Source organism: Musa acuminata, chromosome BXJ3-2, assembly GCF_036884655.1.
Source record: "Musa acuminata AAA Group cultivar baxijiao chromosome BXJ3-2, Cavendish_Baxijiao_AAA, whole genome shotgun sequence".
NCBI lineage: Eukaryota > Viridiplantae > Streptophyta > Magnoliopsida > Zingiberales > Musaceae > Musa > Musa acuminata.
Window position 1 is genome coordinate 26,660,161 of NC_088350.1, and position 20,838 is coordinate 26,680,998.

General features: G+C 40.5%; 4 protein-coding genes across 7 annotated transcripts; 1 reads left to right on the forward strand and 3 right to left on the reverse strand.

Annotated features, from left to right (window-relative positions):
- Window positions 1-1,801: 1,801 nt before the first annotated feature.
- On the reverse strand, window positions 1,802-4,951 carry LOC135631731 (uncharacterized). Of its 2 annotated transcripts, XM_065139543.1 has the most exons (4): window positions 4,736-4,951; window positions 2,991-4,500; window positions 2,648-2,768; window positions 1,802-2,549 (listed from the first exon to the last, which is right to left on the reverse strand). In XM_065139543.1, the coding sequence occupies exons 2-4, from the start codon at window positions 4,425-4,427 to the stop codon at window positions 1,864-1,866; spliced, it is 2,244 nt and encodes a 747-aa protein (XP_064995615.1). In that variant the 5' UTR covers window positions 4,428-4,500; window positions 4,736-4,951; the 3' UTR covers window positions 1,802-1,863. The 2 variants fall into 2 exon arrangements, with proteins under 2 accessions (XP_064995615.1, XP_064995613.1); XM_065139541.1 differs by lacking the exon at window positions 4,736-4,951 and having other exon boundaries at window positions 2,991-4,691.
- Window positions 4,952-6,593: 1,642 nt separating this feature from the next.
- Window positions 6,594-9,288, forward strand: LOC103976362 (rho guanine nucleotide exchange factor 8-like). The gene is made up of 7 exons (XM_009391555.3): window positions 6,594-7,156; window positions 7,325-7,441; window positions 7,542-7,696; window positions 7,774-7,848; window positions 7,924-8,196; window positions 8,297-8,629; window positions 8,709-9,288. The coding sequence occupies exons 1-7, from the start codon at window positions 7,120-7,122 to the stop codon at window positions 9,099-9,101; spliced, it is 1,383 nt and encodes a 460-aa protein (XP_009389830.3). The 5' UTR covers window positions 6,594-7,119; the 3' UTR covers window positions 9,102-9,288.
- Window positions 9,289-9,417: 129 nt separating this feature from the next.
- Window positions 9,418-10,176, reverse strand: LOC135631019 (photosystem I reaction center subunit VI, chloroplastic-like). 2 transcript variants are annotated; one of them, XM_065138383.1, is made up of 3 exons: window positions 9,973-10,176; window positions 9,775-9,907; window positions 9,418-9,707 (listed from the first exon to the last, which is right to left on the reverse strand). In XM_065138383.1, exons 1-3 carry the CDS (start codon window positions 10,098-10,100, stop codon window positions 9,528-9,530), a joined length of 441 nt encoding a protein of 146 aa, XP_064994455.1. In that variant the 5' UTR covers window positions 10,101-10,176; the 3' UTR covers window positions 9,418-9,527. The 2 variants fall into 2 exon arrangements, with proteins under 2 accessions (XP_064994455.1, XP_064994456.1); XM_065138384.1 differs by having other exon boundaries at window positions 9,775-9,904; window positions 9,973-10,175.
- Window positions 10,177-11,575: 1,399 nt separating this feature from the next.
- LOC135631481 (protein tesmin/TSO1-like CXC 5) lies at window positions 11,576-19,368 on the reverse strand. 2 transcript variants are annotated; one of them, XM_065139193.1, is made up of 9 exons: window positions 18,791-19,368; window positions 17,846-17,953; window positions 16,166-16,343; window positions 15,318-15,674; window positions 14,882-14,976; window positions 14,672-14,766; window positions 13,028-13,429; window positions 12,219-12,437; window positions 11,576-12,031 (listed from the first exon to the last, which is right to left on the reverse strand). In XM_065139193.1, exons 1-8 carry the CDS (start codon window positions 19,033-19,035, stop codon window positions 12,223-12,225), a joined length of 1,695 nt encoding a protein of 564 aa, XP_064995265.1. In that variant the 5' UTR covers window positions 19,036-19,368; the 3' UTR covers window positions 11,576-12,031; window positions 12,219-12,222. The 2 variants fall into 2 exon arrangements, with proteins under 2 accessions (XP_064995265.1, XP_064995266.1); XM_065139194.1 differs by lacking the exon at window positions 11,576-12,031 and having other exon boundaries at window positions 12,257-12,468.
- Window positions 19,369-20,838: the final 1,470 nt, after the last annotated feature.

The following is a 20,838-nucleotide window of genomic DNA, read 5'->3' on the forward strand; positions in this document are numbered from 1 at the left end:
GAAACTTTTTTCTCATTACTTGGGTGTGAATTGTGGACTCTGCCACTCGGGAAAAGAATTCCCCAAAAATGACAACATGGAAACTTTGGAATGGAGCTTTGTTTGCCATCCATTCATGCGGTGATGAGGTCTTCAGTTCATGAATCATCGCCATGTGCCTACAGCATGTTACTACGTAAGTCAACAAAGAATATGATGGCAAAGCGAAACATTCCAAATTTTGTTTTCAGCTATGGAAGTTGTTTTGGCACTGATGAAGTAATCACAAAAGTAATTCAAGATGCTCAAAGTGATTGGAGATAAGAATTGTGGTGCATATATTTTGTTTATCGTTTTTTATGTTGGGTTGATTGCAGGACCACTTTGCAATAAATAGAGTAGGTGATTTTGCCTACCCTTCCTCGAAGAACAACATCAAAGTCCAAATAAATTGTGCCTAATCTTCTCCGATCGCACTCAGAATATAAAGCTTATGGACTTGAGATTTTTAAGGGAGTTATGGAGGACATGTGGGAATAAATGGCTTTGCTCGTACTACTGAGCAAGAAAGATGGAGAAATTTGTGGTTAGCACCAGAACTTAGATTCTTTGGCTCCAAGATTGACTTTTCTTCGGCAGATGGGTCCAAAACTCAATTTTTAATATAATTTTACATTAAATTTTGTTTTTTGACTGCATATAATGCACCGGATATTTTATCAGAGATAATCTAAATCTCATTTGATTGGATTCTTTGCTCTCTGGAATTTGCTCTGCTCACAAGCATGATCACATGATGTTGGATTGAACGCCAGAATAAGGTGAGTCTGATTCGTTCTGGAATTAGTTCGGATGAGGGAAACGGATCCGTGGAAGGAATAAAGCTGAGCTCCTCTTTCTTCGATCTTTTTCCTTGCTTTTGACTCGATCTTTTTTATCTTGACGATACTGCGCGTAATGCTGGCGATGATGGAGGGGCTGTAGAAGATACTGATAGCTGCGCATCACAATATATCTAGAATTAAACGTAATTAAATTGGTCTCTTTCAATCGGTAGGACAACACTTGTTCTGTACCTGAGAATGATTGACTTGTTCATTTCTGGCATCCCTGTCTGCTTAGATCAAGTCCTAGCTTTCTACAACCACCATGAACATCTCTTGGCTTCTTCCCAGCTCCCTTTCTCGGTTGATGTCAGTGTCCGAGTAGATGGGAATTCTTGAATGCACTCAGTGAAGAACTTGAAAAGGTTGTCTTACTGCTTCAGTCAGTGTGCACTTTTCTGCAAAAGAAAATGACAAAAACCATCTCAAAATTGCATCTTACTTTTCTTCTCCATGAAGAGTATGTGCTTTCTTCTCTTACAGTAGGAAAAAGTTGGGAAGTAGTTAATAGGGTGGAAAGGAATCAGATTGCCGGCCTCTTTTGTCTTTGAATCATTAGTATATGCCCTGATATTATATATATATATGAAGGATAAACAAGCATATGTTCTTTTGTCTTTTCTAGGGTTCATCCACCCTCATCAGACTTTTAATATGATGATACAAGACTGATCCTTTCTTCATTGGATGGGATTTTGTGGTTGACTGACTTCAAGCATTTTTTTACACCTGAAGAATCTATATGGTGATCTCTTTGGTGTTTCATTTGTGGGAAGGAAAGCAACATGTGTAGCAAGCATTGGACAGATGGTTGATGGTTGAAGAATGTATACATCTCATTCAGATCATATGGAGGTCAGCAGCTCATGTGGATCAATTATCATTATAAGATGAAATCATTAATGACTTGATTAATTTTGACATTAATGTTGCTGATGTCTCATGAGGCTTAAGCTGCAGATTACAAAACAATCATTTATTCCAAATCCTTTTATCATCTTTAGTTTGGAGAACAGTCGCCAACAAAAATGGCATCCACCAATTCCATGGCAACCTTCTCAACAAGTGCAGACACGATGTGCTCTTCCACCTTACTGACAACGTTATATGCTTCTTCCATGCAAATGCCATTCCTCCAACCCACGTCCCACATGGCGTTCATCAACATGTCTTTGCATCTGAGATCTCTTTCCAGCCTCACGTAGAGACTGTCTCTGTAAGTAACATCATCGTCAGCCTCACTGTACTTGGCAAGTCTCCCAATTCCCTTGCTGATTTCCCCCACTATCTGATCAAGTGAAGCGTGCTCTGTTCTGCTCCACCGGTGAGTCAGCGACATAGGATGATGGCCAGAGAGCTCCGCGTGCTGCCTTTTGCGCTCTATCAACTCTTCTGCACAACCCAAATAGAGCTTAGCATCTTTGTCAACCTCGTCCCAGTCCAGCTTTCCGTGATTCGTAGGTGTATGAGCGTCAAGGGTCAGCTCGTCGGCATGCAGCAGGAATGACTGGCAGCTGAGCAGTAAAGCTTCGAGGTGTTCTACTTTATCTGCTCTTGTAGTGGTGCTGATGAGTTCATTGCCGACATGCTTAGCGGCCGCTGCTTCTGCTTTGCCAGAAACCATTCCACCTTTGCTGGTCTTTGGCATGACTTCGCGAATGACTTTCTGGTCTTTCCCAGTCTTCTCTGCAAGCGAGAATGAGAGAATACCCTATTTAGAACTCAGATGCTTCCGTGACCGCACGTCAGTTCTTAATTGATTGAAAGGATGAAAGAATGCTTACCATTGTTGGAAGATTTTGGGCTCAGCTTTCGCTGTTTCGAAGGTTCGGCAGCAGGCGAGATGTTGATTGCAGATGCGTCATCATCTGTCTTGAAGGAAGGACTCATTTCCTGGCCATCTCTCTGCTTTGGAGAATACAAGAAAGTATGGTAGGATTGCACAAATAGATGTTTGTTAAACTTGTGTGTTCATAGTTCTCATCTAAATAAGCATCACAATAATTGAGTAAAATTCCTGAGATTAGTTTGGCCATCTTCTGTATCGAACGCTTTCTTTTGAGTAATCTCTACATGGCTGACCAATTCATGAACTCGAAAAAAATTGAATGGCATGAAAGGGAATACCTTGACCTTGGTCATCTTTCGAGCTGGTTTTGCTGCAGCTGTTCTCTTTTCTGCTGCGGCATTGGTGGAATTCCGTGATACCATTTCCCTCTGAGGTTTCATCATACTCTTCTGCTGTGTCGCCCCTGCTTTCATGGCAATGCTCTTTGCAGAAGCAGGTCTTTTGTTGGGCTCGGTAGATGCTGTTGTAGCTTTCTTGGCCTGAGAGAACGGAGCTGCTGCAGCTTTGAGGCCTTTTCTGCTTTGAGGAGTCGTTCGATCTAACAATGACATCTGTCCCTGATAGCTTCTCTTGTGAAGATTCGCTTCCTTCTTCTGCTGTCCATGGCATACAGAAGCTGGCGATTTACTCTTCTTGGACGACTCTACTTTGCTCTTCTTCGAGCTCACTGCTTCTTTTCTCACCGATTCATGTGCTAGCTCCCGTCTTCTGTTGGCAATGACCTCGTCATGCTCCACCTTGGTGGCTTCGATCGACTCCTGGCTTGAAGACGGACGAGAAGGAAGGAGCTCATGCTGCTCCCCTCTCTCGGGTAACTGCATTGCCTTAACAGTCGATGGGTCTTCTTCATCCATATGGAATCTTTTACTGTAGCGTTCATCTGCCGAAGTATCGTTTGAATCCGACTGATTTCGGCAACCTATTTCTTGGCCTCTCTTCACGAGCCGCTCGATCTTTTCTCGTTCGATGATGCTCCGTAGAGTCACTCTCTCCGGTTTCGGACTCTGCTTAGACAACAGCAACCTTCCTGCCTCAGGCTTCCCAACATGAAACATTGATCTTGGTGCATTTAGATTCTCCCTGATCTGTTCCTTTCGTATGGTTTCGGCAGCTTCTGCAGGGACTTCTTCCAAGCCCATCAGCCTTGCAATCAGGCTCGGAGCTTTCATCTTCACTGGCTGCTCCGAGGCAGCGGTAGAATTCTTTCTTCCCCCCTCTGTCTCATGATAGGATGAACCGAGTGCACTTCTGAAATACACTCCCAATGACCGGCTGGAAGACGTCTTCTCGTCGTCGGAAGAGATTTGCAGTAGATTCTGACCATGGAGACCCTCTCCGATCACCTTCTTCATCCCCTCACCGGAACTCCTCCATGAAAGACTACTGCAGAGCTTCTCTTCCTGCAGCCTACAGCTGTAACTGTTCACTGCGTACCTATGTGGCTGCTCTAACTCATGACCGATGTGTGCTCCCTCCATGAATTCTCTTTGGCGAGGAATCGTCTTCCTCGATTGAAGCTTCAGTGATTCCTGAGCGTCCAAAGCATCCTTCAGATGACCGTTGCCGATACATTTCGATCCTCCATCAAGATTTGCCACCCCGAACCATGTGTTGATCATGTGACTCAGCTTGCGAGCTGGTTTGGATACCTCCAACAGCTGCACGTCACTGTTCTCCCTGGAGGGGAGGCCATTGCCTCCTCTTCTTCTTACCATCAAAAGGAGTGCAATCCAGGCCTCGACAACCTCTCCAGGGAATCCACCACCCGCAGAAGTCAATTGTTTGTTTCTGCCGACAAGAACAGGATCATTAAAACCCATAAGCTACTAACCTTAAATTGTCTGAGAACAAAATTCCAGTTGTCAAGGAAGAAAACAAATATTCCAGTAGAAGTGAAAAGCTATCTGGTTTTGGAACTCCACTAATTCTTGATCTGCACATATCATGACAAAATGACTGGCTATAATCTATATATGCGGGCTAACACCGGCTTCAAAGCGAGAAGTGGAGAGAACAGAGCTACCTGAAACAGGAGGCATATGAGCTGAGGGTGGAAGCCAAGAAGAAAAAGAAAGGTGGCTGAAACCATCAGGAGCACCCCATGCTGCTGTGTCTCCACTCCCGGTTTGACTCCTTGAGATCACAAACGTGTCACGTTAACTCCCTCTCTGTCTCAGTGAAACAGCAGATTTAGGTTTCTTGCTACCTGCTGGTCTTCTCACAGACTGAGCTCATTGAATCCCAGTAATGTTGGTGGGTCAAAGTTGGCGTAATGAGTAAGAAAGGAGAACACAGAGATCTGAAGACTTTTGCTGTTTGCTAGCAGTGTTTGCCTTTTCCTTCGCTTCCATTTTAATACGAGAGAGAGAGAGTTCATGAAGTTAATTCCCTGTCATGAGCATATCGATCACTGTGGGGCTAATCTGAATCATGGATTCTTGTTGAGATGTCTTCTTCTTTTTCAAGGAAGAAGGGAGGATTTGGACCACCCAAAGTTTATTAGTGAATGTTCCCTTAAAACATGTAATTAATGCAAGAGTTCTTCTCAGAGCTTCATTAAAACAGGAAAGGTTCTGCCACAAGAAACTCTTGCGGCGATGTGAAGCAATGGTTTCCATGCACTTAGAGGAATATGGTAACGACATGGAAATACTACATGATGGAATGAAATAGGAACTGGATATCTCAGGTCTGATCTCAAACATAAGTTGCCATCATTACAAGCCTCCTTTGTCTTTTGTTCCTACTCATTGTTGTTTGATGGAGAAGTAGGAGATGGATAATTCTCAGTATTTTCTTTTTACCTGCACCTCTTTTCTTTTACTTTCTCTTTTGGTGTGGTCCATGACATGTTGGAAAGCTGGTCGAGCAGCACATCAATGCATCTGAGAAAAGATACGTAGCTGCATTGGCAGTGGTGACAGTTTGCCGGGGTAGTCCCATCTCCTTTGCTCTGTCTTCTTCCATTTGCCATCTGAGTAACTAGGCTGTCAATCTTCAAGCTCTGCAGGCCCACAAGTAGCATGCAGTGCAAGGAAAGCAGAGCTCGTTTGCTTGAGCCAGCAATCATGAGCTTTCCTGCTGAACTATCAATACCACCATGAGAATTCATCAGCCTCCCTACACCAATCAAAGAAGATGACACTCTAAAGCTCGGGATTCACGGATTAAAACTTCATAACTCTCACACCACGACAATTAATTAACGGAATTTATTTTGATATCGATAGATTAACTTAGATCATTGTTTCCCGACTTGATCTATCTATATTCGATGAGACGAGAGACTAGTGATATAATAATAATGATCCATCGTTAATTAAGTATGACAACAATATCCAACTATTCTTAGTAACCATCGATAAAAGAGTTTTCTCCCCGAATACGTTCTTCACACATATATATTATTATTATTTCAATCCCCAACTAACTTAAACATCAGACGAGCATTATTCGAGAAACGTTTCCAACGTAGTTTTACAAGATCATTACCTTTTGATTGACAGTAAATGTCGGGTAAAAGAATTTATTTAAGACCAACCAATAAAAATACTCTTAAATTAAGATAATTTAACAATGTCAGGTAAAAAGAATGGTTGAAAACATTGTCTTCTCGATGAGCTTAGAAAAGGTGTCTTTATAATGGGAAGAGAAATATCGACGTGAAAGGGGGAAACTGCCCTACCAACCATATTTGCAGGGCCGCTGTTGTCAGCCTCAGAATGTTGAGACCACAATACTGACCATCCACTTCATAACCTCCTTTCTATTTTATTCTCGTCCCTCAACCTTCCTTTCTCTTCCTCGACATGCACCCCACGTCCACTCCTTCTGGGTGCATGGTGGAGGTCGCCTTCTTCCCTATCTCTTGCACTGCTTCCCAGAGACAAGGCCTCGACCTGTGTCTCCCCCTCCCTCTGTTCGTCTCCTCGTGAGAGAAGGGCTTTTCTTTGTGCAACCTTAGCGGCTACACCAACAAGTTTCAGCCTGCCTTGCCTTCCATATGTTGGCTTAGAGAGAGAGAGAGGGGGCGGAGATATATGCATCTTCCTCTGTTGCTCAATCTAAATCCATGCGCATGCACGATCCGAGAGAAGACACGGTTGCTTCTCGAGTGTATCGATCACCTTCGGTGGCAGACGTGTGAAGGTCGGGTTTCTCACGAGAGGAAATAGCCTTGACAGATTGAAAGTGCATGTTAAGGCGACGCTGGAGACCTCGAGGCGCTGAGCACAGAGCTTTTTTTCGGATAATGAGGAAGGGAACAGATCTTTTAAGGAGGAGATCAAGGTGTTCTTCAGAAGCCAGGGCTTAAGAACCGCTGACAACTCTGTAGAGGGCCAGTAGATTGGTGTTGCGTTTGATCGGTCGCCCGAGGAAGGAACCCCCCCCAAAAATAAAGGAAGGATGAGAAAGGATTGTGCAGGAAACGGTCCTCCATCAGGTAAGGCAGATGAAGGATTGGGTGTTCAAATTTAGGCTGAGAAAACAAGATCTAATTCGTGAACTAATCTACATAGTATCCTTAATGCAATCCAATGTTTGTTTTGCTGTTCTTATTTTATGGTGAAGATACATAACCTTTTGAGTTGTCCTCATGGACTTTTGTCAGACATGGAGCTAATGAAGGAGAAGTTTGCGAAGCTTCTTCTCGGTGAGGACATGTCAGGTGGAGGAACAGGAGTTTCCTCAGCTCTTGCTCTCTCTAATGCCATCACCAATCTTGCAGGTTTTGTCTAATACGCAGTAATACATATTATTACAGCTATTCAGCTATTCTGATCATTCTCTCTCTCTCTCCCTCCCTCTCTTGCTCCTGCTTGATTCAGCTTCTGTCTTCGGAGAGCAGCGGCGCTTGGAACCCATGCCAGAGGAAAGGAAGGCAAGGTGGAGAAAAGAAGTCGATTGGCTCTTATCCGTCTCTGACCATATCGTGGAATTTGTTCCCTCACAGCAGGTTTCAGGAGATGGAAAGAGCATGGAGGTAACTATCGACGTCCGGAAGCCCTCCGTGACCTTAAATCCAAAGATCAAACACTTACATCATCATGCTCTTCACAGATAATGATAACTCAGCAACGCAAAGATCTTCGCATGAACATTCCTGCCTTGAGGAAGCTCGACGCAATGCTCATCGTAAGCAAGAAAGATGATCCCCGCACGAACATTCCGCTTCACTCTGTTCTGATACCGATCTCGACACTTGTGCAGGAGTACCTCGACAACTTCAAGCAGAAGAACGAGTTCTGGTATGTGTCCAGGGATGCGGATGAGTCTGAGAAGGGGAACGTGCAGAGGACCGATGACAAGTGGTGGCTCCCTACCGTGAGAGTCCCCCCCGGTGGGTTATCAGAGGCCTCAAGAAAATGGATTCAGCATCAGAAGGAGCTGGTGAACCAAGTGCTCAAAGCATCTATGGCTATCAATGCCAATGTTCTAATGGAAATGGAGATTCCAGAAGACTACATCGAATCCCTCCCAAAGGTGTTCGTTCACTCGAGCAATGTTTTTTTTGCTCCAACTCACCATAATCATCGCCTCAGTCTCTGCCATGGATGGATGCTGATCATTTCTCATGGCACAGAACGGAAGGTCAAGCCTCGGAGAAACCCTCTACAAGAACATCACCGACGAGGATTTCGATGCCGAAACATTCCTTGCATCCGTAGACCTGTCCACGGAGCACAAGATCCTGGACCTCAAGAACCGGATCGAAGCATCGGTCGTCATTTGGAAGAGGAAGATGAACAACAAGGACGCCAAGTCGACGTGGGGTTCCGCTATAAGCTCGGCTATTAGCATGGAGAAACGCGAACAGTTCGAAGACAGAGCAGAGACGATCTTACTCATCCTCAAGCACAGATTCCCCGGCATCCCCCAATCAGCACTGGACATAAGCAAGATTCAGTACAGCAAGGTACGTAGAACTCCAAGAATTGGCACTCGCACCGTTCGACTTCTTCTGCTGCTGTAAACATGCGACTCCCCTTGTGCAGGACGTGGGATACTCGATCCTGGAGAGCTACTCCAGGATTCTGGAAAGTCTAGCTTTCACCGTGATGTCGCGAATAGAAGATGTTCTCCATGCAGACTCCGTTACTCGAGATCAAAGTCTTGAGGGCTCCAAGACGAGGCCTTCGGTGGCAGATTCGGAGCCAACTGCAGGAATAGCGACGCCGCTTGATCCAGCAGAGGAGATCGATAAGCTTAATAACATGGAAGCCAACAATTCCATGACGCTGTCGGATTTCATGGGCTGGCAATTCGACATCGACACCCAGACAAAGAAGGAAGACGAAGATGGAAAGCTGGTGAAACAGCCTCCAAGCATTGTGGTGGCCAACAACAAGCTTTCCAACTTAGAGAAGTTAGAGACATGGGAGGCTTGAGCTTTCAAGAAGCCCACAGAAAAGACGAGAGAGAGAGAGAGAGAGAGAGAGAAGAGATGCATTTTACAGAGATTTTGTACCATAAGTTTCTTGCTTTATGAAGATCGAAGAGCATTCATTATATGGATTTTTTTTTCCTTACTTTGACACAGAAATTTTTTGGGAAAATAAGGTTCATTCCATCAAATTAATTGTTAACAACTGTTCATAGCTTCAGGAATTCAATTAAGAAAATAGTCTCGAAGAATTTATTTATATTATGATGATCAAAGTGAAATGATGGAGTTGAGATTCCATTAAATTCGATCTGATCGAGTTGCCCAAAAGAAGCATTCCATGTCGATCTTTGTTCACACACGACGAGCATAAAGTTGGAACAGAGTACAAAGGAAATAATCGAGCTTCTTTGATGTTTACACCGATCGCTTAGATCTTGCCGCGAGGCCCCGGAGTAGGAGGCAGCTGCGGGCCCTTCTTGATGGGTAGTATGTCGCCGGAGGCGGTGGATCCCAGGTAGGCTATCGAAAAGCCGCCACCCAGCAGCAAGAACTTGAGCAACAGACCCCGCTTGGTGAAAGGAGCAACGAACGTCTCGAAGAACTTGCTCTGCAATTCCACAAACACATGGTCGGCATCAACCGTAGCCGAGGGGAGGAGTTATGGGTTTGCCTACCTGGAGAGGGTTGTAGGGCGAAGGGGCGTCGGAGCCGTAGAGGTCCCACTGGCCCGTGGTGTTGCCGATGTCTTCGAGGTCGAAGTACACGCTCTTCTCCCCGTACTTGGCGACCACGGCGGCGCCAGGCCTGCTACCAACAAGATCGGAGTTCGATCGCGTCCATTGCGTTCGACGAGAAAGGTAAAGGAATTGTACCTGAGGTTGGTGCGAGAGGCGATGCGGCGGGAGGGCTTGAGTGCGAGCTTGTTGCCGTTGAAGGAGCTCCCTGCGAGGCCCTTCACGGCCACAGGTTGCACGGCCGCGACCGCGGTGAGGGAGGCCATTGCTGCGTCCTTCGCGTGGTGCTGCTGCTAAGATTCCGAGGACAGCGTTCTTTGCCTCACGTTGCTGCTGCGCGAATCTTTAGCCACTCTCCTATATCTACGAGGCTGTGGTGAGTCCCAATTGCAGGTGGTGGCGCGGGTGATGGGAGAATCCAGTGAGGGAATGCCACGTAAGTCGAGTTGAGATTGGCTTATCCAGATAGATGTATAGGAAAAAGAAACAGAATTATACACAAATATACATAAATACCTATACGTTGCAATCTTAATATTGTTGACTAGGGAGTCGATACGATGTGGTCCCATCCCGAAGGTATAAGCTCGTCTTGAAAGCTTACGTAATGCTCTTGAATGCTAATAGGGTGAGGCGAATTAACTAAAACGATCTCGAGGTGCTGCTTGTTCGCTCGAGGTGAATTCTATGCTTGGACCGAGGTGGTTGGAGCTTTCTCGGGATTCTGAAGTCGAACCGAGGTGTGTTTTGGTTTTTTCGAGATTCCTACACATGAGATTAGCATCGTGAAAATTCTCAACTCGACCCCTCCGATGATAAAGTCAGTAGTGGAAATGAGAATAGTAAGCTTTTTTTTTTGTCCCCCTTTTGGGTTTCGGATGTTTGCTTTTATACCTGGACGATCGATGGTGAGAGACTGATGGCTCCTTGAAGGGTTTATTTATGTTGATGATCGATTGGTTCTTTCTCTTATCAACAAAGGATAGTCAAAAGGGTGTCGTTTGTTTGGGCTGACATCTGCACAGGAAAAGAGCACGGAGGTTGCCCATGTCAAACGATTGGGAAAGGGGAGATGGATTTGGTCACCAGCGATTAATGTCCCCTGGAAATGAGGAAGATGTATTTTAATGAAAGTGAGAATTTTGAGTAAAATAGTAATGAGCCTCGATTAATAGTAAAATAATATTTTTTTAATATAGATTTAAGAAAAAAAAATTTATAATATAAATAAAAATATTCTCCTCTCCTTATATTCCGTTTTTGATAGATGTGCACGTGACTCAATCTTTATTGAAACTCATTTTTCCTTCATGATAATGCTGCCACATTGTTATTTGAGCTTGAAGTATAATTATCGAGCTAATAGATTTATCAGTTTGGTTGAATCAAAACTACTGTTTAATTTAAAGTTGATAACAGTATACTTATCAAATTTTATAACCTGAAGTTGAGCCTAATCGAGATATTATAAACTTACCCACTTAAGGTCTTAGATATCCTTGTTAAGATCTAACATAATCCAGACCAAACCCGGGATGGTACATGAAATGTAACCCAATAATAACTAATGATGATTTGTAATCCTATACAATGAATTTTGGGATAGTGATTTATGCACGATACAATTTATTTGGTGAGTGTGTGAAATCGTAGCAGAGCGTAACAATAATAGCCAAAGAAGATGATAAGAGTGACAGGGTTGTGAAGGCAGCAGCAGACAAAACGTCTCACAAGCCATGTGTAGTAGTAGTTCAAGGGAAGTTTGAGCTTCCATCACTTCAAAATTACTTTTCGCCAATTCAATTGGCTTTAGAATCTCAATTGTTACATTTCCCTAAATGTTCGGATACATTGAAATTTGAGTGACATTATAGCCGAGACATGGGAGTCAGACATCATCAAGTGGTGATGAACCATCCTCTACTTCAGTTGAAGCATCAAATACATCAAAAAAATATGAATGACTAAGAAGACTTCGAGACCTGTAGCTAATAGCACCTGCACTAAACCATCATCTTCAGGTCTAAAAAGCAACCTGCTTGCCAAACTCTGTCATTTCAACTATGAATCATCCATCTACTATGTTCAGAGGCATGCTTTATTACCATGTATGCAGCCCCTCAGATTCCTTATGATGTCACAGGTTTCGATTAAAAATGTGAGCAATATCCGGAGGCAAGATTCCAATAAGAAGGACCTGATTAACAGATAAAAAGCAAAGAGTTGATCAACTAAGGAAAAGCAAATGATCAATTGATGTCAATTCTAACAGACTAATTATAAATTGCAACAAAAATGAAGAAAGAAAAAAGTTAATATATGCTTCCAGCAGCGTATCAGAATATTATAGAATGAGGCAGTGATGGGTTCTGAGACTTGCTTACTTGTTCACGTATCCGATTTCTCAATCTTAGGTTTGATGTCGCCATTTCCTATGGCTGCTTGTCTGATAGGAGTATGCTTATTAGGATAAGCAGGGATTGGTTTCAACATCTGAGGCATCTCCATAGCAGTTGGCATTGTAGTTCTAGCAGCGGCATTTTGAGCTGATTCCATATGATAAGGTGTTTCATACTTTGCAGACATGGATGAGTACTTCTCTTCTGCAACACGTCAGAGAAGAAAGCATCGGATCTGAACTAGCAATGCAAAAACAAGAAATTGTATACTGCTTAGTCTAAATAATTAAAACATCATTATTCAATGGCACCTTTGGACAATCGAGAGAAAATGATTTTCATTATAACTGACACTTTATTACAAAATGACTTTGTGTCAATTCAGGTTAGAGAAAGAGACCCTCAAAACTGCATGAAGTTGCCATTTTAGAATTTCAACTTAATAGCAAAATGAGTCATTCCTCACAACAAGATTATCCTGCTACTAATACTTCCCAACATTCAAACAGGCTAACTGGGGATAATAAAAAGATCACATCTTTCTGATAACAACAGAAAAAGCACTTGGATGACAGAATCAGGTTCAGAATCTGGGCAAGACAAACGGTCAAAACAAAGATTTCACATAAAACAAATGTCCACCTTTCGTGGTCAAAAGACACTTCAAATTTCAGAAGAAACAAACATAGATGAAAGAACAAAATGATCCATGGTCACTCTGAAATGACATAATCAGCAGACTCACAGTTAAACTATTTATCTCTACTACCACGGCACAAGGAGAAAATGTTTACCTTTCATTCGTCCATAGGTAACTAGCTTGTGGAGATAGTCTCTGAACTCCATTAATACACACCTTTCTTGCTCCGCATAGACCTCTGACATGCTCTGGTCGTTGGAAGATCTTGGAGCTGTACCAGTAGCTCGAGATGTCATAAAAATTGTGTCTTGCTCATCGCACATCAGTGCCAGTGTACCAGGAGACATCGACCTTTCACCCTTCTGTCCATCCCCAGAATCAGATCCAGACTCTTCGGTGTTAGTTTTGTCTATAGGAATTCCACTTGAATACTCATCCACTAATGCATTCTGCATGTCTGGATCTTTCTGACTCTGATCTCTGTCATGATTTGGTGGTATGAGAGAGCTTTCATCTTGACCTTCCTTCTCTTCTAACCTCTCCTGAACTCTTCTGTCTGAAACATTTTACGTCAGAGAATAAGGATTTGACGGAATCAAAGGTAAATGACCCATAAAGAACCCAAATTCAGACTAACAGCAGCAACATATAGCCAACAAAATCAGCATATGTTAGTTAGCAAAAGAAAATTTTGATCAAGTAGAAATTGGTCAACACCAATATCACTAAAACCAAATCTTTCGACCGAAGTATCTTAAATTCTAGCATTCAAGAAACTCCAAAATAATTAATTATATACTATATTAAGTTCCGCACAAACACTGATGAAGCATGCATTCGTTGAAGTATTTTATTTCACAACCAATGTTTTTAGTAAAATTACGATTCAAACCCTCATTTATCAGAAAATCCTGCACCTTATATCTTCCATGCTAATTTACAAAATATAGATTTTCTCTGACTTTGATGTCCAGAAAGAGAGAAGTAGTCAACATTCTAGAAGGCTACTCGATGAGCACATTCACCAGGCCCCACAATCGAACTTTGTTCATTACTATATAAGATATGTTTCAATAGAACAGTAGCTTTCTGACGGTTGCATTACTTGCAATTTAACAAGAACCAAACAATGGTTATTATATATTCAGACTCCAAGTGTATGATCAGAAAGTAAAAATATCAAATGAATCAACAGAGCTCAAGATAATAATAGGTCGGCAAATAGAAAATGCATAGAAAGAAAGAAGCATAACAACTGTTTTTATAAAATTTCCAGAAGAAAATAAATAATCTAGTAAAGAATTTAAGACAGAACGAAGAAATATATTCAAAAACTCTTTTTCCTTTATGAAAAAAATACATAAAGCATTAGAATGACTGGGTTAGTTTCGAATAGTTAAATATGTGAACAATGGAAGAACAAAATTCTCTTCATGACTGTCCACTTCATTTTTTTGATATGTGTCACGTATGGGTAACATAACCGTTGCAAGCTGACATAGGATGGAGATGTTAGCATGTTTAACTTGTCCTATACTGCAACGGTTTTGAATAATTAAATATGTAAACAATGAAAGAATCATGACTGTCCACTTCTTCTTTTTTTTAATGTGTCATGGAACAGTTTTTTGTGGTGACATGGGTAACATAACAGTTGCAAGCCAACATAGGATGGAGGTGTTTGCATGTTTAGCTTGTTCTATTCTGCAGCAATATTACTCAAATTGATAGTCCAAAGTGTACCAGAATACTGTATGAATCAGTTATTGAAAACTGTCAATTACTATGGCAGTCATACCGGAAAATGTTTTGGCAACCTCTCCAGACACTACCACCAAAAGCTTGCACAGATCCCTAACGTGCTCAGGTTGGACTATGTCTGCTAGAAGAGACCTTCAGATGACCAACAAAAATTAAACCTTGAAGGCACAAGAAAACAACAATTCAAAAGTTCCACAAACAAGATTAATTAAATAAAGAAGAAAACTATTGGTAGATTGACTTTAACCTGTAAGTGACTTTAGTGGATGCTGCAGGAGCAGTATTAATAGCACAAGCCACAGGAATGGAAGCAAAAGAAGAGCCCGATGCTGAAGCGTTAGCCTGATAAATGCAGAGTAGCATTGGTAACAACAATGATAAAAATTATTCTTCAATGTAAAGTCCGGCAAAGGTTAATCAAGCAGTCATGTGCAAGTCAGAAGAGTGACAATAAATCACTGTTACATCTTCTTTCATTGCCTATAAATGCCTGTCAGAAAAGCCCTTTGGACAAAGTTAACTTAGCCATCGCACGGGCAATCATCCAGATTTTCAATCAATCCATGCAATGCAAAATTTGAAGTGAACAATAATTTTGTCTGATTATTTAGTACCAATTTCATGGAAATAACAAGTAAAATAACAAAATAATCTCTATAATATTGCAAATATCAGAAAATTACCTGTGGAATTTGTGCAAGCCTTTGAATGGGTTGATCCTTTACTGATGCACCAGCTAACAGCACTTGGTTTTTTCTCTTCCTTGGTGCTGAGGGAGACATGAACCCGGAGGGACCAATAGCCCCATTCAGGGCTGCATTGGTTGCCTGCTGCATGTAAAGAATGCTCCCATGATCACCACGAAAAAGAGCCTTCCTCTCTTCACTCCCTTCAAAGTTCTTACAGTCCATACATTTACAATTATCAGAGCAAAGAATGTTGGCTTGGAAGCACTCGCAGTATTTCTTGAGGCAACCAGACTTCTTACAGTGGCATCCTTTATTGTGCTTTCCCACTAAAGGAAGTTCTCCTGCCTCATCCTAGCAAATATAAACATATTAATATTAGTAATTAGCACATATATTAAAAAAAATTCCTTTAGGCAAAATGGACCTTTTATTTCTTATCCTGAAAGTAGCTTAAAAGGATTTTATGATAGGAGTCCTAAAACATATTTTTTATAGAACAAGATAAACAAAACTTTCATGATCACTTAATTGCCTGTTTGACTTGCAGAAGATTGAGAACTTCACGAACATGTCCTCTGATCTAATCACTTATTTCTCATCACCTATCACCACCTTGAGAGCATATACAAGCCATCAATATCAAAAAATATAATTGTTCTTTTCTGAGAACAATTGCTAAGTTGCTCAAAACTCGCAATAATCTGTTGTTATCATAGGACGCAATTGCTAAAATTTGTCATTACATGCAGAGTATAATATAAGACCCAAATGTGCCAAATATCTTGAATGTCACACCTTGTGAAACAAACCAATTATTTAGTTCTTCTAGGATATTTACATACCCTGCTATCCCGCAGTGTGTGTGGGCTACTTCCAATCTTAGGCCTGAAGGCATTAGGATTGCGCTCTAGAGTAGCTTCAACAGCCTCACGCCTGCCAGCTTCATTCTCGATATTGTTACAGCAGTTTGCACAGTTGCAGCCATCACAATAAACTCCAGACGCAAAACACTCACAGTACCTAAACATGCAATAATGAAAAAGTTAATATAAGGACAATATGCTAGTTTACAAGAGGACATATAAATAAAACCATAATATCAAGCACTTAATTGCAAGACTATGTTTAATACCACAAAAGACAACTCAGCATGAACGGGACAAAAATATCTAGTAGTAGTATTTGCATATTCACTGAAATTTTCAAGCGACTAGCGAAATAGAAACTCTAGCATAGTAGAGAAACTTAATGTCCCCATTCCATATTTGTGAAGCATTTAGCTGCAAGACTGCAGGCATAAACTTTCCTTATCTGGAGTGCACAGCAAAATTCATTTTAGATGAGCAAGTAAATAACCAATACTCCTTCTGGCATAAAACCTATCAAACAGAGTAAGCACCTAGAGATTTTCCCACATTTTTCGTTAATTATTTTCATCAAGTGGGATTCTTGTGATGTATCTATCCTTAATTAAAAAACTAGAGATAAGGGTAATGAATTAGACAGAATTATTCAAACGATTATTGAACTCTCTCTGCACATTATTCATGAGTCATCTACAACTTCCTTGGGAAACAAGTTATTCATAACCCAAGATTTAGTTTCTAAAGGTACCACAAGGAAGAATTTTATATATGACTAATTTACCAACAAAAACTGACAAATTCACTAGCATATGAACTTCGCTTACATAATTAATTAATAATCAAGTTGCATGCCTGAGTTATCAGAAATCTGCTTTCCATTAATGAATATCAATAATCATAATACATCCAATATTTACCGTGCTAATTCTCAGTCAGAGAAATCAGACGGGGAAGGCACCATAATACATCATAGCTCATACAACTGAAGTACAACACTCTGCGACTACTATAATTAAGTGTAGCTAAAACAGCAATAAGTGCTATGTAACAATTTAAGTTGTGTGAGTTCTGTGTTTGTCTAGATGGGAGGTCTAGGAATATGTGTTACATAGGCCTGCAGTTGATGAACCATATACATGAAATCACCGTGTAGCAATTACTGCACTAGTAAGGTTTAATCAGTCAGTCTATCCAATGACCATCTTAAGTGGTAGTTAACTAATGCTATGAGAAATTGTAATACTGAATATGGGTCACAATCAAGATACCAATTGCAAATTACTGCTGCAGCATAAGTATCAAGTCAGAAATTCCATGGTTGTTTTGGCTGTAAGAAGCAGCTAGTGAACTAAGAAGTCTTAGTAATCAACTAGTTGAAAAAATCTTCTAGAGGACAGGGATTAAAGGAGCATAACAGAGACACAGATGATAATTTCTGACAATATTTACAACAGATTTCCTTTTTTGGGGTCCTATCCTGCCAGAAGGCATGATGTTTTATGGCATTCTTGGTCATCTGTGCAATCCTTAGACTATAGATGATCTCAAAGAAGTAACTATGCCATTCAAGTGTTAACACACCATAATCTTATCATGCAAAAAAATGAAACTAAGAAGACGACAAAAACTTTCATAACAAAAGTTAATTCCACCTACAGCTTCAAGCATTTTGAGTGTTTGCAGTTGCAGTTCTTCTTTCTTGTTGGAGTACCATCTTTTGCATCATGTAATGGTCGTGGCCTTGATTTGGGTGATGCTGGCTTCCTGGAGAGGTTGGTTGTAAGATAGTGAGCCCTTCTTTGCAACAAAAAGCAATAATACACAGAGACATCAGGTAAAGATAAAAGCTTCTCTACTGCTAGTCATGCCTCCGAGAATATTAATAGGTATCCCTCCCAAGACTTGCATGTCACTGAAAAAATATGGATGTACTAATGTAACTAATAGATTGCAGCATGTTCGATACAAGAATATCTCGGAATAAACTTTGATGCTTGATATACCCTGGGCATTTAGAGAAATATGTTGAAGGGACGAAAGCAGACATATTAGCCACTAAAAACTATGACTGAAAAGAAGCAGAAGGTTGATAAAAAAGAGTAATCAATTTCAAAGTTCTCATCTACTGTAGAAGACAGTCTAATTCAACTGTAATCGTAAGAATTAATAGTGTACTTTTGAAAGACTCCTGTGTCCTAAATGACATATATGAAATATACGGATGAATCTTATCACTATAAATCCATCATTATTAGCATCATTAAATACTGGCCAAGATGTCCAAATCTAACAAGATTTAAGCTTGTAGTCTGAAGTAAAAGAACACTAAAATACAAAGAACAAACAAACAAACGAACGAAAACAAAAAAGGACATTTCTGAGGCATTATATTTCGAATTGCATTCCGAATTAAAAGACGAGGAATCTTAACATAAGAGCACTGCAGGGACAGTTTCAGACGGAGCGGAGAAACTCTCATGGCCATCCTTCGCTATATAACCTTAGAAGGTAGAAACTCAAGCTCCCAAAACCTAACCTAAGATTTAGAGGAGTTGCGCAAATCCATAGTGATTTCAAAAAGCCCGTTAGATATTAACTCACGCAGCCACAGAATTTGAAGGAACAGAGGGGCTCAAGGGATCCGGCGTGGGCCACGGCGGTCGTTGCTGCTGCTGCTGCTGCTGCCGCTGCTGCTGCAGTTGCTGCGGTGGATCAAGGGCCACCGGTACGGCCGCCGAAGGCGGGGCTCCGCAACAAGCCGCGGCCGTGAAATCCAGCTGGCGGACGAGCTTTCTTGGAGGGAAATCAGTCGACGCCGACGCAACAGGTTGAACACTTTGCTCCATCGGAGTCGTCAATCGCCGATTCAAGGACCAGTTCGAGAAAACTGCAAAAGGTCCCCTCCAGAATTCGGGTCCTCCTTAAAAATCTGAACCCGCACAGATGCCCAACGGCTGGAGATCACTTGGATCGAACACTGGAAATCCCGCAGATCGCCGGAGGTGGAGACCAAAGAAGGTCCCGTGGAGCCTCCGAAGATCTCCGGCGTCGGAGAGGGAATTAAACGGCAGAGATCCACCAAGAGGAGCAGCGACGGGTGGTGGAGGGCGGGGGATAAAGGTGGATTTTTTATTCGGGTGCGGGAAATCTTTCGAGCACAAGGAGATGAGAAGGGGGACGAAGAAGCGAATTGCTTTCTCTCTCTCTCTCTCCCTCTCTACTTTTAAATCGAATTCTAATATTTCGACGGACGGATTTAGGTCGAATAGACGATCGGACGGTCATTCTCTCGATAAGAGATCGTGCGGTTAAAATTCATAGGTTCTCGATGTCGGGCCGTCCGATCCAAGAAAAGGAAGATTTTTATTGTAGGGAAATTTGTGGATGTACGTCACAAGACGGCGGTGATATGATCCTGTAATATATTTCTGGGTAATTTACTCACAAAAATCACTTATATTTATATTTTATCATCTTTTTCAAAATATTCAATTCACTTTCATTATATTGGACCTAAAAAATATATATATAAATATAAAAATAATAAAAAATAACTTTTATGTTTTTTGGACAAATTTTATCAAAATGATGCAACATATTGAACTTACTATAAAAATCCCTAAAATCAGTAAAGTGCCTATTTATATCATATTTTCATTTGATGGTTAAAATTTGAGATGAACGGCTACATTCGACTGCGTAATTAGGAGTAACGTAATTTTATTTTGATTTTGATTATATATGGAGTGTAATACAAATCTTTTTCAAGAGTAACAATATAAAGTATGTTTAACTCATCTCAATCTCTTAATGTATCATACAAATATGATATACATGATGATGTCATTAGTTTTTCTATTTTTATAATATTTATGAGTTTTGAGTCAATTCAATAATTAAGTGTGACACAACTCATTAATAAATATGACATGATAAAGTTTGTCTAACTTACTTCAATCTTTTAATAAATACAACCTAAATAGTAATTTCATAATTTTTTTTATTTTTTAAAATAAATTATATATATAATTTGAATAAATTCATGCTAAACCCGTGCTAATTACGTATTACAATTTTATAATTTTTGCTTGGATGCTATTGTAATCTCTCTTTATACTTAAAGTAAAACAAATAATTCTATTTGTCCTAATGTTATCGGATACATTAACAAAAAAAATATAAGATATGACAATAACATTTGGATCACTATGAAAATGATGGACAAAAATAAAATTTTTCGATCAATTTCATATTCAACTAAGATATTTTTATTTTGATAAAATAAAAAGAAATAATATTAAAATTACTTTTTTACTTATAATATTCTTATCAACTTTCATTTATTTCACTTTCATCCCATGTAAATTTTTCAAACACAAAAATCATAATACTAATAGGATAAAGTACAATAGCTAATATGCAATTAGACACTCAAAACCTGTAAGTCATGTGATAATACTTTCATCCCATGTAAATTTTTTGTTCGCAGGTAAACCAATTATGAACAGCTTTTATAAGTAAATTGTCTTGGATATTTTTATTTATTTATTTATTTTTGCTAAAATAGATGTTTAGATTTTTTTAAAATAAAAAAGACATATTAATATTTATTTAATAGCAAATGACAGTTACAAAGTTCTTAATAGACC